Source organism: Bos indicus x Bos taurus, chromosome 3, assembly GCF_003369695.1.
Source record: "Bos indicus x Bos taurus breed Angus x Brahman F1 hybrid chromosome 3, Bos_hybrid_MaternalHap_v2.0, whole genome shotgun sequence".
Classification (NCBI taxonomy): domain Eukaryota; kingdom Metazoa; phylum Chordata; class Mammalia; order Artiodactyla; family Bovidae; genus Bos; species Bos indicus x Bos taurus.
The window spans coordinates 8,771,520-8,799,437 of record NC_040078.1 but is presented as its reverse complement, the minus strand read 5'-3'; the positions used below and the strand labels follow the sequence as shown (position 1 = coordinate 8,799,437).

The 27,918-nt window shown below is 42.3% G+C and overlaps 1 protein-coding gene across 7 annotated transcripts; it reads left to right on the top strand.

Annotated features, from left to right (window-relative positions):
- The first annotated feature begins 8 nt into the window (after nucleotides 1–8).
- Nucleotides 9–27,511, top strand: LY9 (lymphocyte antigen 9). 7 transcript variants are annotated; one of them, XM_027528348.1, is made up of 10 exons: nucleotides 9–181; nucleotides 8,972–9,295; nucleotides 15,201–15,476; nucleotides 15,980–16,318; nucleotides 17,489–17,758; nucleotides 18,971–19,078; nucleotides 20,050–20,103; nucleotides 23,720–23,850; nucleotides 24,374–24,445; nucleotides 26,984–27,511. In XM_027528348.1, exons 1-10 carry the CDS (start codon nucleotides 58–60, stop codon nucleotides 27,050–27,052), a joined length of 1,767 nt encoding a protein of 588 aa, XP_027384149.1. In that variant the 5' UTR covers nucleotides 9–57; the 3' UTR covers nucleotides 27,053–27,511. The 7 variants fall into 7 exon arrangements, with proteins under 7 accessions (XP_027384149.1, XP_027384134.1, XP_027384184.1 ...); XM_027528333.1 differs by having other exon boundaries at nucleotides 23,720–24,000; XM_027528383.1 differs by lacking the exon at nucleotides 8,972–9,295 and having other exon boundaries at nucleotides 23,720–24,000.
- The last annotated feature ends 407 nt before the right edge of the window (nucleotides 27,512–27,918 follow it).

Genomic DNA, 27,918 nt, shown 5'->3' with positions numbered 1-27,918 from the left:
TGCGGAAGCTGTGGTAAGTGCTTCCTCCTTCAGCCCATGATCTGAAAGTAGATCATCATGGCGAGCCCAAGGAGACATACAGATGACTGGGCTCCGCAACCTTTCTCCAATAAGCCACCAAAGAGTCAACCACACGTATTCTCTCCCTATCTATGGACCCTTCTCCTCTTCTTGCTCTTGGGTAAGTCCACACTGTGGCCACTGGTATTCCAGTGAAGCTGGTCACATTTTTTCTGGGGATTCTAGTTATTTAAGGGCTTCCCAGGTGGCACAGTGGTAAAGAATCTGCCTGCCAATGCAGGAGCCGCAGGAGCTGTGGGTTCCATCCCAGGGCTGGAAAGAGCTCCTACAGGAGGAAATGGCATCCCATTCCAGCATTCTTGCCTGAAAAATTCTGTGGACAGAGGAACCTGGTGGACTATTGTCCTTGGGGTCACAAAGATTCAGACATGACTGAGCAACTGAGCATGGCACACAGCACTAGTTGTTAAAACCAGGAAACTGTCTCCTTTTGGTAATTTTTCTGCGGGTTCCACCTTACTGTGAGCTGTGTGTGTGTGTGTGTGTGAATATACATAGTTACACACCATGAGTAGGTGAATTTCTAGCCCCAGACTCAAATAACCCCAGGTTCAGACTCTATTCCTCTTGCTCTTACATTTTCAGGATAAGAAATGCTGCACAATGAGTTTGTTCCCTATGCAATGTGGGTAAGACCTGCAGAGGGATACCAGAAACTTGTCCTGATAACAAATCACCTACCAGTTTCCAAGGGAGGGATAGGACTGCTGCTGCTGCTAAGTCGCTTCAGTCGTGTCCGATTCTGTGCAACCCCATAGATGGCAGCCCACCAGGCTCCCCCATCCCTGGGATTTTCCAGGCAAGAACACTGGAGTGGGTTGCCATTTCCTTCTCCAATGCATGAAAGTGAAAAGTGAAAGTGAAGTCGCTCAGTTGTGCCTGACTCTTCGCGACCCCATGGACTACAGCCTACCAGGCTCCTCTGTCCATGGGATTTTCCAGGCAAGAGTACTGGAGTGGGGTGCCATTGCCTTCTCCAGATAGGACTGCTGGAGCTTCTTTTTATATCCTGCCTTGTTTATCACATGTTTGGAGGCTTCACTGGGGATCTCAAGATGGTCTGGTGGCCCTCAGCTAGTTGGCTTCTATCTGAATATCCTTTCTCCCCAACATTCTACCTCCCCATGAAGGCCCAATTTCTGCTAGTTTCTGGGAACTTTTCTCAGGAGCATGGCCTGAGCCACCTCTCTCCAGTGGGCAGAGCTGACCCAGTACCCAGAATGGGTCTCAACCACTGACACAGTGGTAGCTACTGTCCCTCTGGAATTCTGCTTCCTCATCAGGGATTTAGAGAGGATAATGCAGGAGCACTAAGGGCCTGACAGCAGTAAGGATGAAGTTAGTGGCCGAGCAGTGAGGAGAATTCTAGAAAACTCTCAGATGCATGTGTAGGGGTAGAGGGACCCTAGACCTCAGGCTGGATTTCAGTCTAACCTGTCTTCACTTTCTATTTCATCTTTGTTCACCATAAGAACACAGGTAGCAGCAAAGCTATTTATATTCACACTCAACTCTTGGGGTGCTTCCTGGTTGTGTTGGATAAACCTGGAATTAGCCACATTCAACGGCATCCAGATGGTCAACACAGTGAATTTCAAACAGTTCAGGGCATCTCCCTCTGCCTGACACCACCAGTTAGGGCGACCTCAAGCCTCACTGTTTTGGTCTAGAAGGCAGTTTTCTTGATTCTTCTGTGTTTCCAAGGAGTGATTTCAGGAACTTAGGAGGCAGTAGCGTGAACAAGTCCAACCCCCTGCCCCCAGGTTTAATATAAGGAATATTCAAAATTAAGTCCTTGTTCCATCATTTATCAGGTGTGTGAGCCTCTATTTCTTAAGTGTAGAATACAAACAATAAAATGTACTATGCAAGACTGTTTTATAGATTAAGGATGTATGTGTAAGTGCTTGGCATACAGCTGGTGGAAGCTGTGTTTGTTATTATAATAATCACTGTTATAAGTACATTATTCAATAAATATTAAAGGATGGGCAAGTCAAATTCAGTTATCAAAATCTTTAAACCTTCCCTTTAATAACTTGTCAAACAATGTAGTTTAAGATAAGATGGATGATACCTGCAACTCCTCTATGGGACCTATGTAGCACTGCTTGCTGCAATAAGATCTGACCTGTAGGAACCACATCTTGCTCCTCCTCCCACTGACATGTGTGAGTTTTTGTTTACCATTGCTGTGAGGACAGACAAGGTCAAGACATATTCATATGCTCCCAGCCAAGATCTACCACCTTATGGGCTCCCAGGATGGGGTAGTCAGTGCTTCCAGCCTCTATACCCCAGGGTATCATCTACCCAGAATCTGGGTTCTGCCACTGATCAACCCTGTAATCTCAGGCAAGTGGCTTAAACTCTAAATTTCAGCTCCTTATCAGAAAAAAAAGGGCTTCTTATGAGATTAATTTTGAGAATTCAAATGAATGATTTCTACAAAGTGCCTAATACACACATAGCAATCATAAGCAGGGTGTTCTGGATGACAAGAGCTCTCTTTTAGGCAACCAAATCACCATAACATCAGCTGAGCTTCTGTCTTCTGAATCTGCCCCAGAGTCTACCTGAACAGACCCCTTCACATCCAGGGTGTCTAGTCCTGTGTCCTACCTGGCAGCCTCTCCAGAAGGTCCAAGTGCTCAGCTGATGGGGGTCTGAACAGAAACCACTCCCCTGGCCTGCACCAGGCTCTACTCTGCATCTATGTTTTCTGTGACCTTTAAGCTTTAAGAACATACTTCAAATTTTCCCATCCTTCCCAGCTATTCTTTGGCCTCTCCACTCTCTCCAACATTCTCTACATATTTTTCTTTCTTTCTTTCTTTCTTTTAATATAAATTTATTTATTTTAATTGGAAGCTAATTACTTTACAATATTGTATTGGTTTTGCCATACATCAACATGCATCCACCACAGGTGTACACGCGTTACCCTTCCTGAACCCCCCTTCTACCTCCTTCCCCATACTATCCCTCAGGGTCATCCCAGTGCACCAGCCCTGAGCATCCTGTATCATGCATCAAACCTGGACTGGTGATTCGTTTCACATATGATATTATACATCTTTCAATGCCATTCTCCCAAATCATCCCACCCTTGCCCTCTCCCACAGAGTTCAAAAGACTGTTCTATACATCTGTGTCTCTTTTGCTGTCTTGCATACAGGGTTATTGTTACCATCTTTCTAAATTCCATATGCGTTAGTATACTGTATTGGTGTTTTTCTTTCTGGCTTACTTCACTCTGCATAATAGGCTCCAGTTTCATCCACCTCATTAGAACTGATTCAAATATATTCTTTTTTTTTTTTTAATTAATTTTATTTTATTTTTAAACTTTACATAATTGTATTAGTTTTGCTAAATATCAAAATGAATCCACCAAAGGTATACATGTGTTCCCCATCCTGAACCCTCCTCCCTCCTCCCTCCCCATACCATCCTTCTGGGTCATCCCAGTGCACCAGCCCCAAGCATCCAGTATCGTGCATTGAACCTGGACTGGCATCTCGTTTCATACATGATATTTTACATGTTTCAATGCCATTCTCCCAAATCTTCCCACCCTCTCCCTCTCCCACAGAGTCCATAAGACTGTTCTATACGTCAGTGTCTCTTTTGCTGTCTCGTATACAGGGTTATCGTTACCATCTTTCTAAATTCCATATATATGCATTAGTATACTGTATTGGTGTTTTTCCTTCTGGCTTACTTCACTCTGTATAATAGGCTCCAGTTTCATCCACCTCATCAGAACTGATTCAAATGTATTCTTTTTAATGGCTGAGTAATACTCCATTGTGTATATGTACCATAGCTTTCTTATCCATTCATCTGCTGATGGACATCTAGGTTGCTTCCATGTCCTGGCTATTACAAACAGTGCTGCGATGAACACTGGGGTACACGTGTCTCTTTCCCTTCTGGTTTCCTCAGTGTGTATGCCCAGCAGTGGGATTGCTGGATCATAGGGCAGTTCTATTTCCAGTTTTTTAAGGAATCTCCACACTGTTCTCCATAGTGGCTGTACTAGTTTGCATTCCCACCAACAGTGTAAGAGGGTTCCCTTTTCTCCACACCCTCTCCAGCATTTATTGCTTGTAGACTTTTGGATTGTAGCCATTCTGACTGGCATAAAATGGTACCTCATTGTGGTTTTCATTTGCATATCTCTGATAATGAGTGATATTGATCATCTTTTCATGTGTTTGTTAGCCGTCTGTATGTCTTCTTTGGAGAAATGTCTGTTTAGGTCTTTGGCCCATTTTTTGATTGGGTCCTTTATTTTTCTGGAGTCGAGCTGCAGGAGTTGCTTGTATATTTTTGAGATTAATTCTTTGTCAGTTACTTCATTTGCTATTATTTTCTCCCATTCTGAAGGCTGTCTTTTCACCTTGCTTATTGTTTCCTTTGTTGTGCAGAAGCTTTTAATTTTAATTAGGTCACATTTGTTTATTTTTGCTTTGATTTCCAATGTTCTGGGAGGTGGGTCATAGAGGATCCTGCTGTGATTTATGTCAGAGACTGTTTTGCCTATGTTCTCTTCCAAGAGTTTTATAGTTTCTGGTTTTACAGTTAGATCTTTAATCCATTTTGAGTTTATTTTTGTGTATGGTGTTAGAAAGTGTTCTAGTCATTCTTTTACAAGTGGTTGACCAGATTTCCCAGCACCACTTGTTAAAGAGTTTGTCTTTTCCCCATTGTATATTCTTGCCTCCTTTGTCAAAGATAAGGTGTCCATAGGTGTGTGGGTTTATCTCTGGGCTTTCTATTTTGTTCCATTGATCTATATTTCTGTCTTTGTGCCAGCACCATACTGTCTTGATGACTGTGGCTTTGTAGTAGAGCCTGAAGTCATGCAGGTTGATGCCTCCAGTTCCATTCTTCTTTCTCAAGATTGCTTTGGCTATTCGAGGTTTTTTGTAGTTCCATACAAATTGTGAAATTATTTGTTCTAGTTCTATGAAAAATACCATTGGTAGCTTGATAGGGACTGCATTAAATCTATAGCTTGCTTTTGGTAGCACACTCAATTTCACTATATTGATTCTTCCAATCCATGAAAACGGTATATTTCTCCATGTATTAGTGTCCTCTTTGATTTCTTTCTATATATAGGTCTTTTGTTTCTTTAGGTAGATGTATTCCCAAGTATTTTATTCTTTTCGTTGCAATGGTGAATTGAATTGTTTCCTTAATTTCTCTTCCTATTTTCTCATTATTAGTGTATAGAAATGCAAGGGATTTCTATGTGTTGGTTTTATATCCTGCAATTTCACTAGATTCATTGATTAGCTCTAGTAATTTTCTGGTGGAGTCTTTAGGGTTTTCTATGTAGAGGATCATGTCATCTGCAAACAGTGAGAGATTTACTTCTTTTCCAATGTGGATTCCTTTTATTTCTTTTTCTGCTCTGATTGCTGTGGCCAAAACTTCCAAAACTATGTTGAATAGTAGTGGTGAGAGTGGGCACCCTTGTCTTGTTCCTGACTTTAGGGGAAATGCTTTCAATTTTTCACCATTGAGGATAATGTTTGCTGTGGGTTTGTCATATATAGCTTTTATTATGTTGAAGTCTCCCTGGAGTCAGGAGTTTTCTGGTGTTCTCAGAATTTGGACTTAAGCCTCCTGCTTCTGGTTTTCAGTTTCACTTTTACTGTAGCCTCAAGACTTCTCCATCTATACAGCACCATTGATAAAACATCTAGGTTAAAGATGAAAAGTTTCTCCACAGTGAGGGACACCCAGAGAGGTTCACAGAGTTACATGGAGAAGAGAATAGGGAGGAGGGAGATAGAGGTGACCAGGATGAGATGAAGTGGAATCAAAAGAGGAGAGAGCAAGCTAGCCAGTAATCACTTCCTTATGTGAGCTCCACAGTCTGGACCACTCAGAGATATTCACGAAGTTACACAGAGAAGAGAAGAGGGAGGAAGGAGACAGAGGTGGCCAGGAGGATAAAGGGAAGAATCAAAAGAAGAGAGACAGATCCAGCTAGTAACCAGTTCCCTAAGTGTTCTCCACAGCCCAGAACATGCAAAGAGATTCACAGAGTTGGGTAGAGAAGAGAAGGGGGAGGGAGGAGATAGAGGTGACCTGGTAGAGAAAAAAGAGAGTCCAAAGAGGGAAAGAGCAGTCAAGCCAGTAATCTCACTCCCAAGTAAAAATGGGTACTGAAGATTGGGTTCTTAAAGGTACAAAATTGATAACAAATACCAAAAAGCAAAGATTAAAAATCTAGCGTAGAGGTTGGATTTTCAAAAATACAAATTAAAGAAAAAAAAGTCACAAAAATTATAAAATATATATATATATGAATTTGCTTTTAAAAAAATAGGGTCTCTCTTTTTTTTTGCAAAGTAATAGTAGGTTATGAAAATGAAAATTAAAGGAATAATAGAGGACTTAAAAAAATTTAAAAATTAAAGAATGATAGTAAAAATATATCTAGGACTTTGGTGTTGTTGTGGGCAGTGTGGGGTCAGTTTATTTTTGGATAGTTTCTTGATCTGGCTTATATTTCTCAAGATCTATAGGCCCCTTCCTATGTAGTGGGTACTAACTACAGGGTTTTAATCTATTGCCTCTGTCACTTCCAAGGAGGTTCCCTCTGTTTTAGCTTCTTCTGTTTGCTGGTCTCTTCAGTGTCTAATTTCCACCCTGACACAAGGGGGCGGTGGTGGACACTTTTCTTAGGCTCACTTGTTCAGTCTTGCTGTGGGGAGGGAGGGACGCTGCAAACAAATAACATTGGTGTGTGCTTGCAGTATTTCAGCCACACTAGGTTTGCCACCTCTCACAGCTTAGGCTTAGGCTCTAGGTTGCTCTGCCGGGAACTGTCTAAGGCTGGCCCTGGGCTGCATACACCTCCCAGGTCTAAGCCACTCAGGTTCAGGCACTCGGGTACTCCTCAGAGGCGCAGACTCAGTTGGGCCTGCATTTTGTGCCCTTCCCAGCTCAGAGCAGCTCAGATGACCAGGTGTTTGGCGAGCCTAGTTGCTGCAACTTATCGCCTTCCCTGTCCCTGCTGCTTGGTTTTCTGGGTGTACATCCGGCGCACCTTCTCAGGCGGATGTTGACCCAAGAAGTCTTGGTTAACAATGAAGCATGCTTGCAGCTTGGTAGATAATGCCTCTCTGGGGCCATGATTGCCCCCTTCTGGCTCTGGCTGCCTGTCACAGGAGGGGGATGATCTGCAGCCAGCTAGCTCTGTTCAGTCCTTTGTTCTGTGAACAGGCCTGGCAGTGTCTTATGTTAGGGCTTTTCACGTGGTAGCTATCCCACAGTCTGGTTTGCTAGCCCAATTTAGTTCCCTCAGATTGCCCTCAGAGCATTCAGGCCCTGTCCTTATTCTAAGCAATGTAGCCCACTCCTCCCTGCCCAGCCCCTGCTTGCTAGTGGCAGATGCAGGTGTCTGCGCTGCTTCTCTGCTGGGGGAGTTACCATTGGGCAGGTAATCTGTGGGTTTTAATTATTTATTTATTTTTCCTCCCGGTTATGTTGCCCTCTGTGGTTTCAAGGCTCACCACAGGCTCGGCAGTGAGAGTGTTTCCTGGTGTTTGGAAATGTTTCTCTTTTTTAAGACTCCCTTCCAGGGATGGAGCTCGGTCCCTACCTCTTTTGTCTCTCTTTTTATCTTTTATATTTTTTCCTACCTCCTTACAAAGTCAATGGGCTGCTTTTCTGGGCGCCTGATGTCCTCTGCCGGCATTCAGAAGTTGTTTTGTGGAATTTACTCAGCGTTCAAATGTTCTTTTGATGAATTTGTTGGGGAGAAAGTGGTCTCCCCATCCTATTACTCCGCTATCTAAGGACCACCCCTCTCTACATATTTTTCGACCCAAAATTCCTGGTGGGAATAGTCTGAGTCCTGAACCCATCTGACTTAGTCTAGGGTTAAGCACTCTTGAGAGCCTTAGAAGCCTGGAATCTGGGAATCCAAGCTGGAGTCACTCAGCAGAACACGCAAGGCCTCTCCAAGGAAATAAGCTGCTGTAGCCAAATGTCAGGCCTCTGGAAGCCTTGGAAATAATGGTTATCAGCGATCTGAGTCTTTCCTGAGAAGAGGAAATCAGGTGCTTAATCAATGCTACCTACTATTCCCAACCCCAAGTCTTTTTTCTAAGGATAGACCAGATTTTCCTGGCCATGCCAAAGTTAAGTTAGAGATTCCCTGGACATTTAGGAAAAGGTAAGGTGATAATAGAGGTGAAAGATGCTTTTTTTGTTCCCAATATTTTATTATGAAAACTCTCAAACATACAGAAAACTGGAAAGTATTTTGCAGTGAACATTCAGATACCTCCCATCTCAGTTCTCCCATTGGGGTTTTACTTTTCTTGGTATATCACACACCTATTCATTTATCCACCAGTTTAGTCACCCATCAATACACCTTGGTTTTTTTTTTTTTTTTTTAAGGTGCTGCTTTTTTACTTCATTAGTCCTTTATGATTTACAGCAACCTGATTTTATTTCATCTCTAACACATTTCTGGAGGAAGATGGTACAGGTGGGACATTTCTAGCTTATAGATGAGTAAACTAATTCTCAGGGAAATTCAGAAATTCATCCAAAGTCACTATTCTCATTTCTTTGTGGAATAGAAGCCTATAAAGTCTTTTGTACTGATTATTGTAGCTACATTCATGAGAGAGAACGTCAGGTGAGTGAATGAATAACTTTGCTAAGCAATGGATCTAGAGGGAGGGCGGACAAAATATCATCTCATTTCTCAACATCTAGCATTTATTATCAGCATGTGTTTTTATAATGAATGAATGACTGCGTGCATGCATGCATGAATAAACAAACAAATGAATGAATGCTGGCTAGAGGATCCCAGCTGCTTCTCCAAGTCCCTCTTTTGTCTCTGCAGGGCAAGGAGCCTCTGAAAAAGACTCAGCCTCAACAGTGGTGAAAGCCATTGTAGGGGGTTCAGTGATTCTCTCCCTCAACATTTCAGTGGATGCAGAAATTGAGCAAATCACCTGGAGTGGTCCCAAAGACGCTTTGGTTTTAGCATTCCCAAGTGGAGAGATTTTGTTTTTAGACAAAAGCTACAAAGGGCGAATAAACATCCCAAAAAACAACTCTTTGTCTATTAACAAGCTGACTCTGAAAGATGCTGGTTCATACAAAGCCCGGATAAACCAAAAGGGATCTGAAGACATCAATGAGAGATTCATCTTATATATCTATGGTGAGTTCTAAAGAGCGAGTGTGAGCTTTGACCTTTTATTTTTAAAAGCAGTCTTTTTTCCTCTTCAGGAATTTATCTAAGATGAAGAGAGCAATGATATTGGCCATTTTCACCCAATATAAATACAGATGTCAAGAGTAAAAAACAACCAAAATATGGTTAAGAGCCATTTGGATTTTTCTCTCTGTTAATATCCTTTATCCATCTGTATTAGCTTGTTAGAGTTGCCATAACGAAATATCACAGACTGGGTCATTTAAACAACTGAAATTCGTTTTATCACAATTCTGGAGGGTTGAAGCCTGAGATCAAGGTGTCAGCGAGCTTGATTTCTTCTGAGCCTCACTCCTTGGCTTGCAGATGGCCACCATTTTGGCGTGTCTTCACATGGTGTCCCTCTGTCTGCACGGTCTGTGTCTTACTCGCCTCTTTTTACAAGGACACCAATCGTACTGGATTAAGGCCCACATTACAACCCCACTTTAACTTAATTATCTCTTTAAAGGCTCTGTCTCCAAATACAGCCACATTCTGAGGCACTAGGGATTATGACTTCAACATAGGAATTTTTATTCATCCCACTGAATAAAAATAAAAATAGCACTGTGGTCTCTGGTCCCCAAAACTCTTGTCTTTGTCACAAAGTACATTCGCCTCATCTCAACAGCCCCCAAAGTCTTAACTCATTCCATCATCAAATTCAAAATCTTATCTAGATATCATCTAAATCATATGTAAGTGAGATTTGAGGCAAAATTCCCCTCCAATTATAGACCTGTGAAACCAGACAAGTTACCTGCTTTCATGTTGGCACAGGGACATGATAGACATTTACATTCCAAAAGGGAGAAATTGGAAAGAAGAAAGGGGTCACAGGTCCCAAGCAAGTCTAACCCTATTAAGGCAAATTCCATTAGATTTTTAAAAATTTTATTGGGGTATAGTTGATTTACAATGTAGTGTTTGTTTCAGATGTACAGCATAGTAAATCTGTTGCACATGTATGTATATCCACTCTTCTTAGATTATTTTCCCATATAGGCCTTTACAGAATATTGAGTAGAGTCCCTGTGCTATACAGTAGGTCCCTATTCATTAATCTATTTTATATGTAATACTGTGTATATGTCAATACCAATCTCCTAATTTATCCTTCACCCTCTCTGGTAACCAGAAGTTTATTTTTTACATCTGTAACTCTATTTCTGTTTTACAGATAAGTTCATTGTTAAGATTCCATTTATAAGCAATATCATATGATGTCTTTCTCTGTTTGACTTATTTCACTCAGTATGACAATCTCTAGGCCCATTCATGTTGCTATAAATGGAATTATTTCTTTCTTTTTTTTTATGACTGAGTACCACATCTTTTTAAGGTTCAAGAACCACCCCCACCAACACTCCCTGGGCCTACATCCTTTAGGCCCATGATGCCAGTGGCAGACCCATTAACCTCTGAACTTCCCATGGGGTCATTCTCCTCTTTTCCTCAAGGATAAAGGATGATATCAGCTAGATATCTCTACTGGCTCATTCTTGAAAACCCCCCAAATCTGATAGCCTTCCTTCATTTAGCGCCATCTCTGTCTGTTTAGTCCAAGCTGGCAGAATTTCTACTTGGATAGTTAATTGGATCCATGAATCACACCATTGTCTATCCATACTCTCAGTGTTTTCTCCAGACACAAATTCTCATTTTTTTTTTTTTTTGCAAAATAGCTAGGCTGAGACTTTTCCAAATCTTCAAATTCTGGTTTCTCTTGCTTAACAATTCCTTCCTCAATTTATCTTTCCTTTCTGACATTTTACTATTAGCAAAAGGAGAAAACAGGCTTCTGGGGTAGTTCAGTTGGTAAAGAATACACCTGCAATGCAGGAGACCTGGGTTCAATCCCTGGGTTGGGAAGATCCCCTGGAGGAGGGCATGGCAACCCACTCCAGTATTCTTGCCTGAAGAATTCCACAAACAGAGGAGCCTAGCAGCCTATGGTCCATGGTGTCGCAAAGAATCGGGCTCAACTGAGCGACTAAGCACAGCACAAAAGGAGAAAACAAGTAGTGCCCTCAGCGCTTTGCTTGGAGATCTCCTTAACTGAACAATAAGTTCATCACTTAAATGTTCAAAAGTAGAACACAATTTGTCTAAGTTCTTTGCTGCTTTATAGTAAGTATCACTTTTCCTCCAATAACATGTTCTTCATTTTCAACTAATACCTTACCGGGAATACCGTTAATGTTTATATTTCTACCATTGTTATGTTGATTATAATATATGTCTATCTCTCAGATAATAGAGGCTTTCTCTACAGCTGTCTTCTTTCCTTTTAAGCTCTTACCAGAATCACCTAACCCTAACATCCCTATTTTTATGAACAGTCTCTTGAAGACAGTCTAGGCTTTTTCTCACATGCATTTTAAAACTCTTCCAGCTTCTATCCATTAATCAATCCCAAAGTCACCTCAACATTTTTGGGAATTTGTCATATAGCACCCCAGGTCTGGTGCAAAAGTCTGTATTGGTTTGCTAGGGCTGTCATAACAAAACAGCACAGACCGAGTGACTTAAACAAGAAAGATTTATTTTTTTCCACAAGTCAGAAGGTTGGTTAAGATGTCAGCAGGTTTGGTTTCTTCTGAGGCCTCTTTCCTTGGCTTGCATACAGCCACCTTCTTTCCCTATGTCCTCAGATGGTTGTCTCTGGCTGTATTGTCTTTATCTCAGTCTCCTTTTTAGTTTTTTTTAATTTTAATTAATTTATTTATTTAATTGGAGGCTAATTACTTTACAATATTGTAGTGGTTTTTGCCAAACATCGACATGAATCAGCCACAGGCCCACATGTGTTCCCCATCCAGAACCCCCCTCCCACCTCTATCCCCATCCCATCCCTCTGGGTCATCCCAGTGCACCAGCCCTGAGCACCGTCTCATGCATTGAACCTGGACCAGTGGTCCACTTCACATATGATAATATACACGTTTCAACACTACCCTCTCAAATCATCCCACCCTCACCTTCTCCCACAGAGTCCAAAAGACTGTTCTTTACATCTGTGTCTCTTTTGCTGTCTCACATATAGGGTCATCATTACCATCTTTCTAAATTCCATATATACGCTTTAGTATACTGTATTGGTGTTTTTCTTTCTGACTTACTTCACTCTGTATAATAGGCTCCAGTTTCATCCACCTCATTTGAACTGATTCAAATGCACTCTTTTAATGGCTGAGTAATATTCCATTGTGTATATATACCACAGCTTTCTTATCCATTCTTCTGCCAATGGACATCTAGGTTGCTTCCATGTCCTGGCTATTGTAAACAGTCCTGTGATGAACATTGGGGTACACGGGTCTCTTTCAATTCTGGTTTCCTTGGTGTGTGTGCCCAGCAGTGGGGTTGCTGGGTCGTATGGCAGTTCTATTTCCAGTTTTTTAAGGAATCTCCACACTGTTCTCCATAGTGGCTGTACTAGTTTGTATTCCCACCAACAGTGTAAGAGGGTTCCTTTTTCTCTGCATCCTCTCCAGCATTTATTGTTTTGTAGACTTTTGATAGCAGCCATTCTGACTGGCGTGAGATGGTACTTCATTGTGGTTTAGATTTGCAATTCTCTGATAATGAGTGTTGTTGAGCATCTTTTCATGTGTTTGTTAGCCATTTGTATGTCTTCTTTGGAGAAATGTCTGTTTAGTTCTTTGGCCCATTTCTGTATGTCTTCTTTGAAGAAATGTCTGTTTAGTTCTTTGGCCCATTTTTTGACTGGATCATTTTTTTTCTTGAATTGAGCTGCAGGAGCTGCTTGTACATTTTGAGATTAATTCTTTGTCACTTTGTTTGCTATCATTTTATCCCATTCTGAAGGCTGTCTTTAAATCTTGCTTATAGTTTCCTTCGTTGTGCAAAAGCTTTTAAGTTTAATTAGGTCCCATTTGTTTATTTTTGCTTTTATTTCCATTCTGGGAGGTGGGTCATAGAAGATCCTGCTGTGATTTATGTCAGAGAATGTTTTGCTTATGTTTTCCTCTAGGAGTTTTATAGTTTCTGGTCTTATATTTAGATCTTTAATCCATTTTTACTTTATTTTTGTGTATGGTATTAGAAAGTGTTCTAGTTTCATTCTTTTACAAGCAGTTGACCAGTTTTCCCAGCACCACTTGTTAAAGAGTTTGTCTTTTCCCCATTGTATATTCTTGCCTCCTTTGTCAAAGATAAGGTGTCCATAGGTGCGTGCATTTATCTCTGGGCTTTCTATTTTGTTCCATTGTCTATAATTCTGTCTTTGTGCCAGAACCATACTGTCTTGATGACTGTGGCTTTGTAGTAGAGCCCTAAGTCAAGCAGGCTGATTCCTCCAGTTCCATTCTTCTTTCTCAAGATTGCTTTGGTTATTCAAGGTTTTTTGTATTTCCATACAAATTGTGAAATTATTTGCTCTAGTTTTCTGAAAAATACCATTGGTAGCTTGATAGGGATTTCATTAAATCTATAGATTGCTTTGGGTAGTATACTCATTTTCACTATATGTATTCTTCTGGTCCATGAACATGGTATATTTCTCCATCTATTTGTGTCCTCTTTGATTTCTTTCATCAGTGTTTTATAGTTTTCTATATATATATGTCTTTTGTTTCTTTAGGTAGATATATTCCTAAGTGTTTTATTCTTTTCATTGCGATGGTGAATGGAATTGTTTCCTTAATTTCTCTTTCTATTTTCTCATTGTTAGTGTATAGGAAGGCAAGGGATTTCTGTGTGTTAATTTTATATCCTGCAACTTTTTTTTTAAGGACATCAGTTATGTTGGACTAGGGACCATCCTAATGACTTGATTTTAAATTAATTATCTTTGTTTCCAAATACAGTTCTATATTCAATCACAGTCCAAGGTACTGGGGGTTAAGACTTCAACATATGCATTTGGAGGGGGCACAAAATTAAGCCTATGGCTTAATTTTTCTATCATATCATTTGACCTTTTTTACTGATTTGTAGGGAGCTCTGTGTATATTAAGGAAGTTGAATTCTATGCAGTTAAGAGAAACAGAAAGAACCAACTTAATATATACTAATATACAACAATTTCCAAAATATATTATTAAAAATTTTTAAAGCTTCAGGACTATATGTATAATATGCTATCATACATGTATCTATAACTAGAATATCTCTGAAAAGATCAACAAGAAATTCATAGCATTAATTCCCTCCAGGAACAATAATTCGTAAGGAGAAAAATTAGGTGGCTAGGGGCAAGAGAGCTTGTTTCTTTGTGTGTGTGTGTATACCTTTTGTATCTTTGCAATTTCAATTTTATATATTGCCTATTCCAAAAAAAAAAGAAAGTGAACTTACACACACACATGCACACACACACACACTGTGAACAGAGGAGGTGGCACAAAAGGGAAGGAGAGGACCAGGAAAAAAGTTCGAAACCAAAATGGGTTCCAAATTTAGACCAAAAGCAAGGGCAACTCAAATTATAGACGCAGAGCTTCCAACTCCCTAGAGTCTGAGGCTAGCTCAATTCATTCATTTATTAATATTTACCAGATTCATGAGTGCCTTTCATGGGTCAGGCAGGTGCTGGATGTTCAGGTATGGATTCTGGCTCTGTCTTTGAGGAATTCACAGACTGGTGGGGGAGAGAGAGTATTCAGACTATCATCATGTTGAGTCACAGTGATAACCCCTGTAGAGGGTACTAGGTAAGCACAGAGGAAAGGCACTCAACCTTTGTGGGAAACTAAGTAAAAAAGAAAGAAAAACTTCCCACAGGAACAGACAGTGCTGGCCTCTCCCTTCCTCCCTCTGCTGCTCTACCATCCCCATCTTTTCTCTTTAGCCCTTTCCTGCTGGGGAAGCAGTCAGAGTATTTTCATTGCCATTGTCCTTGCAGAACAGCTGCAGGAGCCCCAAGTCACCATACAGTCTGTGAACGTGTCTGAGAACGCCTCCTGTACCATCACCCTGGTATGCTCTGTGGAGGGGGCAGGGGGAGATATCCAGTACAAATGGACTTCGAGGGATCCTCATGCTTCTGAATCCTGGGGGCACCCTACTCTCACCATCTCCTGGTTGCCCTGTGATGCAGACCTACCATACACCTGCACAGCCAAGAACCCGGTCAGCCAGAGCAGCTCCCACCCTGTCCATGTCTCGAAGTTCTGTACAGGTAACTGGCTCCACTAAGGCCCAGAAATAGTCTAAGCAGCTATAGAGTCTAAACCCCAGGATTCTGGCAGAACACAGATGAAGTAGCAAGGTAAGAGAACAGACTTGCAGATTCCTTTTTCTCTACCCTCAAGAGGCTAAGAGAGACTGACAGGGGACTTAGGCACTCCCAGGGCACTGTGAAACCCTAAGAGTCTGCAGAGAGAGGGAAAGGAAGTATAGATGCAGAAATCTAGATTGCTCTTTGCTGGGGTAGGGGTGTCTCCTAGGTGTCCTCAAAAGGGCAGAGAGGCAGGAGAGGCCTGGGTATGCCCTGGGCAGAGCCAGGTGCTTACTTGTGCATGACAAGTGGCCATGTGAAAGCAGCAGGGATGCCTCATCAGAAAAGTGGGGGAAGGGATCCTGGGCAGGAGGGTCTCTGGGACTTAAGTCCCTTCAGGCAGGCTGAGGGTCAAAGGGTCAGGACCAGTGGCTGAATTTGCAATATCTCATCTCTGACTACAGATCTAGGAGCCTCCCGAGGAGGACCAATGGGGAAGACGGTTCTGGGGGTCCTGGGGGAGTCCATCACCCTGTCCCTGGCACTCCTGGACAGTCAGCACATAGACAATGTTGTCTGGATATTTAACACGTCTATTATCAGCAAAGAGTGGAGAGAAGAAGCAACAGCCAATCAGCTCATTGAGTTCAAGGATCCAGATCAGAACACAGTGTGGGTCTCGAGCCAAGACTACTCTCTAAAGATTGTCCAGCTGAAGATGGAGCACGCTGGCCTCTACCAAGCTTACTTGTGCTCAAATGCCAGAGTTGCCAGTGTGAAGCACATCAATCTGCGCATTTACCGTGAGTTTCTGAGTTGAACACCCATCATTAGATTCCTTTCCTGAAAGATTTCTCTCTTTGCTTCCTATCCCACCTCCCTCCTCCTACAAAATGCCTCAGACCACTAGGACGACTACTCAGTTCACACCAGTCAGTTCACGGGAGGACAATACAACCAGCAGATAGGCAAAATCTCCCTGCTCGGAGCCCTCTTCTTCTAGGCTATATGGTATATATAGCCTAGAAGAGAGTTCCAGTTAACCCTCAACCAAGCAACTTTCAGTACTTGCCCTGTCCTTCATTGATGGTGGGACCAGGAACTCTCCAACCTGTATTTTTATAGAACATTGCAATTTTGTATAAAGGCAAAGCTGGCTGGGATAAAATCATAGAAGACTGTGGAGAAAGTCTTCCTGTGAGCTCCAAGAGCTTGGAAGGGTACTCACCTTCCCTAAGTGTGAGGGACAGAACTCACAGTCTCCCTCCTCCACCTTGGGCTTCACTGGAGCTTGGCTGGACAGTTTGTGTAATCTGTATTTGCCAGCTCCTTCACCTGTACCATTCAGACATGGTCAACCTATTTCATGCGTGGGCATCTTGGTGTCTCAGTACTTGGGAAAGGAGTCACAATCCATGATGCTGTTAAAATACGTAAGTCAGCTAGTTCACATCTATTGTTGCCTACTGTGACTCAAATATCAAAGAAGCAGGAAGAAAACCTAGTAAAAGGAATAAGAAACTGGGAACAAAGGGTGCCAGCCATATGTTGCTTTTAAAATTGCTAGTATTTATTAAGTACTTACTCTGTGACAGTGCTCTGCTCTCCTTTCTGTATTCCTTATCTTGTGTAAGTAAACAAATTCGATGATGGGACCTCAGAATGTAAGCCTTGGAGGGTCTCAGGGCAGGTGGAAGCATTGTGCTTATCTGCGCTGATTGGTTTGCTTGTTCTTTGCGGTATACCATATAGAATGATGCGGTATGTTTTTTCACCTTTCATTAACTCCTCTATTTCACATATCTGAGCATCAAGTGATAAGCTGAGATTTCATAGCAACCAAAGGAAAGGCCAGGTGAACCTTCCCAGCCCTAAGGCAGTGTCAACACATAACTTCATGAATATATTTTGAATGGTCCCTTCCCAGTAGGCAGGCCTGACTCCACATCTGGTCTGCCTTTCTCCTCACACAGAGAGGCTGAAGAAGCCAAATGTCATGATGAGCCTCAGGCTCACAAAGGACGGCATCTGCAAGGTCAGCCTGACATGCTCAGTGGAGGACAGTGGACACAATGTGACATATGGATGGACCCCTCTGCCTAAAGGAGCTGTCATTTCCCAAGGGGGCGCTCACCTCAGCATGTCCTGGAGAAGTGGAGAAAAACACCCCAACTTCACCTGCACAGCCAGCAACCCTGTCAGCAACAGCTCCCAGCAGTTTCTTTCTAGGGACCTCTGTCCAGGTTGCTCCCCATCTTTGTTCAGCCAAACCTCAGAGGGGTCCTTGGACCCAAGAGTTTTCCTTCCGAGTGGTTCTTTATGAAGTGCAGCAAGCAGAGTGAGAGTCTTTAAAGCAGCACATGCCAATAGAAATATAACAAAAGTCACATAGTGAGTGAAGTGAAGTCGCTCAGTCGTGTCTGACTCCTAGCAACCCCATGGACTGCAGCCCACCAGGCTCCTCCATCCATGGGATTTTCCAGGCAAGAGTACTGGAATGGGGTGCCATTGCCTTCTCTATATAAAAGTCACATAGGTAATTTAAATTTTTAAGTCATATGGAAAAGGCAAAAGCAAAGGTAAAATTAATTTTAATCACATATATTATTTTACCCAACATATCCAAAATATCATCCTTCAACATGTAATCAATACAAAGAATTATTCATAACATAATTTGCATTTCAGTTTGTATGAAGCCTTTGAAATCCAGGATGTACTTTACCCTTATGGCACATCTCAATGAAGATGCTAAATTCTCATAGGAAGTACTTGATCTGGATTCAGATTTCATAAAATTTGCCATTGAAAAAATATATTTATATCCAACTTGTTCCAAATATACTTAACAGTTTTTCAATTAGGAATTGAGTAACTGTTTTTAAATTTAAATTTTAATTAATTTAAATTAAATAGTTTAATTCTTCAGTCATACTAACCAAGATCACACAGCAAAAGCAGAATTGAGATTCAACATTCTGTGCTCTGCTCTTCCCTAAGGAGAAGCAGAAGGGGGAAAAAAGGAAATTTACCCAGGGTGTGAAAATGCTGAGTCAGGCTGTGACTGGCAAATGGGGTTAGAGCTCTGATCAATAGTAATCTGGACTCACTACCTAGAACTCTTCTTATGCTGTTTTTAGAGAAGGGCAGTGGTGTGATGGATAAGGGTGTTTTAGAGTCTGGCAGCCCACATTCAAGTCCCAGCTCAGGTTCTCTGTGATGCTGGGCAAGATAAACCTCTCCATCAGGGGTGGCGCCTGCCTTACTGCTATAATTTCTTGCTTAGAGGATGACTGCTCAATACACAGTTGTAGAATGAATGAATGAAAAGGAATATTTTCTGCAATAGTGTGGGATTTTAAGAGACAGGTAGGATGGCCATTCTGTTCTGTCCACAGTTTGCCCTAATTCTCTTGTTATTACTTATACTAATATCCCCCAATTCCTCTTCACAGGACCTGAGAGAAGCACAGAGTTTTGGATCGGGCTCTCCCTGGTGGTTCTTTTCATCCTTCTGAGCCTTGGGATCTCTGGCTGGTGCTTTTGGAAGCAACAAAGACAATGTGAGTTTCTGAGCTCAGTGACATCTGCCAGCACTAGGCCATTTCCTTGGGACCTTTGGAGACGTCCTTGTCCTCTTGTAATCCCCTTCTCTCTCAAGACCTCATTTCTTCTCAGAGCGATCAGGGAGGGGTGTCAGTGGGGGCTCTTTAGTTGCAAATAATTGAAACCCAACTCAAACTAGCTTAGACAAAAAAGGGTGAGGAGAAGCACAAGGGGAGTGAGTTGTTATATGAGGGCTTATATGGTCAGTCTTTGGGGAAGGAAGAGAAGAGCTGGCCTAGAGACAAACATCACCGGAGACTCCAAAGTCACTAGAGCGCTCCATCTTTCATCCCTATTTTTCCCTTTGAGCCAGCTTAGCTCTCTTTCTTCAGCCAACTGAAGGGCAGGGTGGGTAAAATGTACCAAAACAGAGCAGCTAGTAGCTCCAGACTCACATGTACTAGTAGTTCAGACACCAGGACGGGGAGAAAGATGTTTCCCCACCAACTCAAATTTGAAGAACCTTAGAAACCTGATTGGCTCCACTGAAGTCATGTGACAATTGCTTGGACTAATCACTGTGGGCAATAAGATGAACTTTTGTGATTGGCAGCTCTTTCTGGAATATTGAAGGGAGATGGAGTAGTTTCCAGGAAGAATAGATTGGTTAGAACACAGGGTCCCTGGAAGAATTACTGTGAGTCAGCAAACCAAACTGATAAGTGGCTACCACAGAGGGATTATAGCTGTCCCTTCCAGAGAGATGGCAGGAGGCTGCAGAGCAGTCTCCTCAGCTGAAAATGACCCTAGACTCTGGCCATCCCTTCCTGTGGGCTTGTACTCACATCAGGGTTCACCTTCCTCCCAAAAGCCTTTTCCCTGTCTACATCTTCAGAAATCTCTCTCCCTCTCCTCTGACTCTCACAAAATCAGAGACTCTCTCCTCTCACAGCCCTGTTGACACTCCTTCTCTAACTTGGTTTCCCAGGGTCAGCCCCAGCTTTCAGTTCCAGTCAAGCTGAGACCTCAGTTGACACACCAGGTAATATGTCACCAATGACACAGACTGGGGCCTCAGGCCACATGGAAGCTCCAGAGCATGATCTGCATGTGTGACCAGCAACATGAGTGTCCCCAGGAGCTCGTTAGAAATGCAAATCTTGGGCATCACCCCATAACACTGAACATGAATCTGTATTTTAACAAGATCTGTAGGTGAATCACAAAACTGTTCAAGTTTGAGAAGCAACGTGCTAAAGGAAGGTGATTTGGGGAACAAAAGACACAAGGAGGCTGGACTCCTGAAAGATGGTAAACAGAGCTAAGGAAAGTTGTCTGTCCTCTGGCATCTCTAGGATTCCTCAGGCATTGACTGTCATTACTGCAGTGTGCCCCATGATGAGGATGAAGTTATTGGCTCCACTCCAAGAATGGAGAAACAAAGACCAGATGCAATAGTAAATCTGTGACAGAAGCAAAATTAACACTTCATTGAAATTAAAATTCATAAGACTTTCTAGTTACCTATTACCCAAGAGTATTACTGAGGCAGTGGTTTTTTGGTTTTTGAAAAAGCTAAGGAATGCTTTCTTCAAACAAAATATTAGGCAACATCCCAAAAGTACAATGCATGTAAAAGTGGAGCTGTTCTGCTAAGCTTTGGGATGGAGAGCTGAAATGCCTGTACCCTACTCTCCCACCCTGGAATCTCAGTGTTCTAAATTGCCACCTTGAACTCTGGAGTTCTGGAGTTCTAAGGAATCCCCAAACCCTGGCCACTCAGTCAAACCCTTCTTTTAAAAAAAATCTTGGTCTCCGCTAGCCTGAAGTCTCCTTCCTTGGCATCCTGGGCACAAGAGGAAGAGTGAAAAAGTACTAGGGACACCACTGCCATCCATGGCCCTCCTGCCTCCCCCAGCACCTCTCCTCAGTGCCCAAGTCCTGTTTCTTTCATTCCTCCGTTATCGCTTCAGCTGCCTTTTCTCTAAAGACTCTGCCACTGCCTGAGTTCATGCTGTCACCAATTTTTTGTTTTATTGAATAGGTTCTTTTTTTTTAATTGAAAAGTCAAATATTCACATGGTATAAATTAAAAATAATCCCCTCCTCCACAGAGTCCAAAAGACTGTTCTAAACATCAGTGTCTCTTTTGCTGTCTCCATATATGAAACAAGTCGCCAGTCTAGGTTCGATGCACGATACTGGATGCTTGGGGCTAGTGCACTGGGACGACCCAGAGGGATGGTACAGGGAGGGAGGAGGGTTCAGGATGGGGAACACGTGTATACCTGTGGCAGATTCATGTTGCTTTAAGGCAAAACCAATACAATATTGTAAAGTTAAAAAATAAAATTAAAAAAATATATATAAATAATCCCCTCCTTCTAAATCCCAATGCCCGGGTATTTCCCTGAAAAGACCCCTTTGGTAAGATATATGTATGTTTACATCCTTTGAGAGCATTTTCATGCATTTACAAGCTGTATATTTTTCCTTTGATCGCATATGCGAGAGTAATCTATCACATTTTTCTGAGTCTGCTTTTTTAACTTAATTGTAAATTAAGACTGACTCTCATTTATTCCATTCTACAGATACACCTTAACAAGTCTTTATTAACAGACATTCCCATTCCTTGTAACTTCTTCTCTAAAATATTATGATAGTTTCCTAACTAGCCATTCACTCTTCAGATTTTCTCCTTTTTAGCCCTTCTGATCTCACTTTGCAAAGCCCATTTATAACTGTTCTATAACCATCAATGGCTCCTTGTGGTCTTTGTCTGTTATTCAAAAGACAAGGTAACCTAGTGGTCATGTGTGTAAATTCTTTAATATTTATTTATGTATTTATTTTTGGCTGCGTTAGGTCTTAGTTGCAGATGCTGGATCTTCGTCATGGCACACAGGCTTCTCTCTAGCTGTGGTGCAGGCTCCAGAGCATGTGGGCTCTGCAGTTTGTGGTATGCAGGCTCTCTAGTTGTGGAGCATGGGTTCAGGAGTTGTGGTGCACAGGCTTAGTTGCCCTGTGACCTGTGGGATCTTAGTTTCTCAGCCAGGGATCCAACCTGCATCCCCCAGTTGGAAGACAGATTCTTAACCACTGGACCACCAGGGAATTCCCAGGTGTATAAGATCTGAGGTCAGATAATGCTGTGTTTCAATCTTAGCTCTCCTCCTTTTTAGTGATCTTGGGCATTTCAGTCTCTAAACCTTAGTTTCCTTACTTTGCAAAATGAGGGCAGCAACCTCTCAGCATTGCTGTGAGGACTGCAAGGGACAACAGGGAGTCCACAGTATGCACTCACTAGGAGATAACTCTGTGTGTCGGGGTAGGGAGGCTCAGACATGTCTGACTCTTTGAGACCCCATGGACGCAGAAGCTGGGGCTTCCTCTGTCCATGGGATTCTCCAGGCAAGAATACTGGAGTGGCTTGCCATTTCCTTCTCCAGGGGATCTTCCTGACCCAGGGATCGAACCTGCATGTCTTGTGTCTCCTGGACTGGCAGACACGTTCTTTACCACTAGCACTACCTGGCTTCCCAGGTAGATAAGTACTATTATCACTCAATATTGGGCCAGGTCACCTTTAGTCTACTTTTTTCCTATGTAAAACTCCTAGGGGGAAGTATTGAGTAGCAGGTAAGAACATCAGGGACCAGACTACCTGCATTCAAATCCTGGCCCTCCCACTTAAACTTGGGCAAATATTCAACCTTAATGTGCTCCGTTTCTTAACCTGTGAAACATAAATAAGGATAGTTATTATCTATGCTTAATGAGGTTTTATGCAGGTTGAATGAATTTGTTCATGAAAAGCATAGTTTTTAGAACACTGCCTGACACACAGTTGGCACCTAAAAAGTGTAAGCCATTATTATTCTACATGTAGATCAAATGGATCGATTGATATGCCCTAAAGGCAGTAGAGGTCCACCCAGTTGTTTAAAGCAGCCACCCATTCTGATTGTCCTATGCCCAAACCAGGTGGTTGCTAAATATTTTAAATATCATCCTTTCCCAAAAGAGAGGGTGCCTCAAGTTTCATATCTGCCTTTAATTATGCTGTTCTTTCCACCAAGAATCCACTTTCACTCATCGAAGTCCCAGTGTGAAGGCCCACCTTAATTCCGTCCTTTCATAAGCTCTTCTCTGCTCCTGAACTGGAGACTATGTCCACTCACACACTTTTCTCCTAGTTTTCCTATGACACTGTCAGAGCTGGCCTGACATAATTTGATTTATGTATGTATCTGACTCCCAGCTAGACAGTGTACTCCTTCAACACCAGGTCTAATTCACCTGTATGTTTGCCCAGAATACCTAGTTAACTTTATTCAACACGGCCAGTTTTGCTCACTGAGAGATGCTAAGTCCATCACATGTCACACTCGATGAATGCTTATCAAATGAATGAATAAGTGAGTGCTTGAAAGAAAGGCGGAAGGGGGAGGGGAATGGAGCCCCATGAGGGAAGACAGGAAAACATCTTTCTTCTCCTCCAGTTCTCTAGGCCTCATCTGGGGTAGGAGTCAGAGCAGCTTGAATCCTTACACAAAGCAAGAGAGAGGAGGGTACTGGTACATCCTTTACCAGCCCTGAACAATGTGTTCCAGAGCCCACTGCTGGCCACACACTATACTCCATGCTTTCCCAAGGGTATGAGAAGCTGGACACTTTCCCTAAGACTGCCAGGCACGCCTCCGACAGCAGCTCTGACAGCAATGGAACGACTGAGGAGGATGAGGAGAGGACAGGGATGCACCAGCCCGTCAATGGAAGAGACCAGGTGTGTGACTCAGTCACTCGGGAGGACGCCGGACTTGACTCGGACTCTGAGGGCCAACCAGAGTACGATCAAGTCACTCCAGATAACATGGCACCAGCACTTGCGGTTGAAGGGGAAACAGTGTACACTCAAGTGTTCCTTCACTTGCCGGTGAGCTCTTTTCATCAGTACACCTTCCCTTGCCCTTCCCTTCGAGGACCATCCAATATCCTGGAAGGCTAATCCCTCCAAACTGGGGGACAGACACAGTGATGCGTGGGTAGAGAATTGTGATTCTATCCATGTTTACCAACCTCAGGGGCCCTCAAAGCAAAGGAACCCATCCCTCAGCTCCCAATCTTCTGCCATAAATAAGGGAGGTGCTGGGAAAACAGAGGTGCTGTCTCCACTGCACTAAGGCAGTGCCACCCTCTGTGTGAAATCAGAACCTGGAGAGGTGTTCCTTCACCTCAAGGACTGAGGGCAAATCTCTGGAAAACTCTTTTTGGGTGATTATGGACAGTCTGGTGTTGATCTGTTACAGGGAAAGACTCCAGTTCCTCAGAAGAAAGAGAATTCAGCCACAGTCTACTGCTCTATACAGAAACCTCAGAAGGTGAGAACAATTTTCTCTGCATCCTGAGGTCCATAAAGTGAGAGCCAGACCATTTTATCCGAAAGCAGAGGAACTTAAGCTCCACCCACTGTGCACTCCCTGACACACTCCTTGGTCCATAGAGATATTGAAACAATTATTCCTGATTTACATCTGTGCAGCCAAAAGCTGAACATTTCTAATTAATTTAATAATATATCGCTTGGTCTTAACGCTGACGAGAAAGAGAGTCTGTAAACACAAACACTACATTGTCCATATATGTTTCTAAATCTCTCTCTCATCCACCAAAATGGAAACTTTCCAAAACAATTGGAATATAACCAACAGTATAATGTCAAGATTTTTTGGAAAATGTGCTATTAATTACAGCACATTGGTCTCATTATAGTGTTAAAAGATCCCTTAAGCATAGAAATGGAGAAGGAAACGGCAACCCACTCCAGCATTCTTGTCTGGAGAATCCCATGGACAGAGGAGCCTGGTGGGTTACTGTCCTTGGGGTCGCACAGAGTCAGACACGACTGAGTGACTGAGCACTAACCATAGAAATTCCCGTTAATAATAAGTTCATATAAACTTTTATAGTTTATAAAACATTGACAAACATAGTCTCATCTGATCCTTATAATACCTCTGTAAGTGTGCTATCATGCAAATTTTATAGCCAGAGAAGCTGAAATTGAAGATACTAAGTTTGCCTAAGTACACAGAGCTAGTGGTTAGGAAACCAGAGTTTTTAATTAACCCTGAAAACTCTTAAACAATTAACTCTGATCTGAATCTGGCTGTCTGCTCCACTTTCATTTTCCTGAAAATATTGGGCCCATTCATACTTTAGCTTTCAAGTCTCCCCCAGAATTCCCTCCTTGTAAAATGTTCAAATAAGATTTTTTTTTAGCTCTCAAAGTTTTTCAGTTATGCTCCTTCTCTATAGTTGATGAATCAAACAGTAGATATTTATTGAATACCTTTTGTTTGCCCAGAACTGGGCTGAGTGCTCTGGGGATTCAGATATGTTTAAGGCACTAACCTTGACTTTTAAGACTTGTTATATTATCTATCTTTGATCTAGGAGAGTTGGAGTGATTTAGTAACTTGGATGGGGAGAGAAAATACTCTTCATGACTACATATTATGTAAGCAGTTTCCAAGGGTTTTTCATATATTGGAAATGGTAGATAGGAACGACTTCAGAGGTAGACAGGAAAGACTTCATGGAAAAAATAGTTTGGACTAGACCTTAAAAGACTGATAGAATCTGCTTGGTAAACACTTGTGCAACTATATAGTTTGATTCAACCATCTTCTGCCTCATGTCCTGATTTCTAGAACATGGCCTAATGCTTAACCAGCTAAGAACTTTATCTTTGGCCTTGAAGCCAAATCTGTATTATTCACTACATTCCCAAAGCTGCTTGGGACTGGCCCTTCGTGTTTCGGTCAATTCTAGTCAATCTCAAAGCCATGGACATCAATCCCTGCTCCGAGTTTCAGACAGGTCATGAGACCTCCTTTGTCTGATCAGTCCTGAATGACTCCTACACCACTCTAGGAGCTTAAGATCCCTAAAACCACCCTCACCCACAATATAAGTGAAAAATCAATGCATTTCCTGAGCCAGCCTCCAGATAGAACTTATCCTTTACCTTCAGAATTTTAAGGAATCCTAGTTCTGGGTTTCCTAAAGCCACTATTTCCCACTTGATCAGGAAATCCTCAAGTATTCCTTAATTATTATTTTCTGACACTTGTATCTGCATGATATCTCAAAGAAGGTTGTGCTATTCCCAAGCTATTGCTGGTACCTAACCTCCTCTCTGGGCTTCCCAGGTGGCTCAGTGATAAAGAATTCACCTACAATGCAGGAGACTCAGGTATGATCCCTTGATTGGGACGATTCCCTGGAGGAGGAAATGGCAACCCACTCCAATATTCTTGCCTGGAAAATCCCATGAACAAAGGGGCCAGGCGGGCTACAGCCAATGGGGTGGCAAAAGAATGGACACGACTTAGCGACTAAAGAACAACAGACCTTCCTTCTGCATCAGCTTATGTCTCATTTGCTCTTTTGAGCCTTTCCTGAACACTCATAAACAGGGGATTCCCAGAACCCTTGGAACATGAAGGTCTGATGGTTTGGACTATTACTATGGAACTCAACCTCTAAAACTTGAATCATCTTTATATAAATGTTTCTCTCGCTAGGGTGAAGACTGGGATCCCAAACTATAGCTTCTTGAGAGCAAGGCCTTTTATTTATTTATGAACCCCTTCAACTTGTTGCACAAAACTGTCCTAAATCTCCCTTCCAGAGAGCGTGGCACATAGCGCTTACCATTAGGAGACTTTCCATAAATGCTTATCATCAGCTTGAATGATTGCTCCATCCTTAGGCCAATCCATATGACCTTACTTCACAGGATGGACCAATCACAGCCTGGCCTCACCTTCCTCTCTCCTGCCAGCACAAGGCTGAGAAAACTGGTACCTTCTAGGCTTTATTAACCATATCCTTGTGTGTCTTTTGGCTCACAGGTTGTGCCACCATCGCAACAGAATGACCTTAAGTCTCCTGAAATACCTACCTATGAAAATGTCCCCTGAAAAGAAAAGCAGCTACCTCCCTCAGTGAGGTTGGAGAGGCTGCTAGACCTAATAAGGCCCAGGCCCCTGAAGACAGAAGAACTTCAGAATTTCCTTCATTGTCTCAGATATGCCTGGATTTGGGCCTCCTCTTTTTCTCACACCTCGTGACTTCCCAAATCCATTAACAGATCAGACAGCCTCTGGGCTCCGTTTGTCTCCTTCTATGCTCATACTGTACAACCTCTCAGCTCAGATGCATGCCTGAAGATTCTGCCAAGGCTTGTCATATCATCGAAGGGGACCAGGATCTTCATGTGGTCCTATAAACAGCTGCTAAAATAAATCCAACAGATAGTCTCACTTATGAACACATAGATCTAGGTGAAATCATGACCACTGTAGTATTTTTCAAATAAAAGACTAGAAATAACCTAAGTGTGCATTTAGTAGGAATCTGATTAAATGCATGAAAGTGTACCCATGCAATGGCAAAGCCTGCCACTTTTTTAAAGAAGGAAAGTAGAGATTAATATGCGCCAATATAGAAGGAGACGTAATAAGATAAGTCATTTGATGGACAGAACAAAGTCCTGGTGTATCATATGTCACCAGTTGAATAAAAAAGAAATAGATAGCTGTATGTTTACAAAAAGAAAAATTCTGAAAGGAAATACAAAAAAATTATCAGTGGCTGCCTCTGGGAGGAAGCTGGGTTGGTTTGAGGATTTTTTTACTGCATATATTTTGTACGGCTGGATTTTTTAAACCATTTGTGTGTATTACTCTTTTTAACAGTATTCTTAGGTTAATCCTTTGTGGCTCAGCTGGTAAAGAATCTGCCTGCAAAGCAGGAGACCTGGGTTCGATCCCTGGGTTGGGGAGAT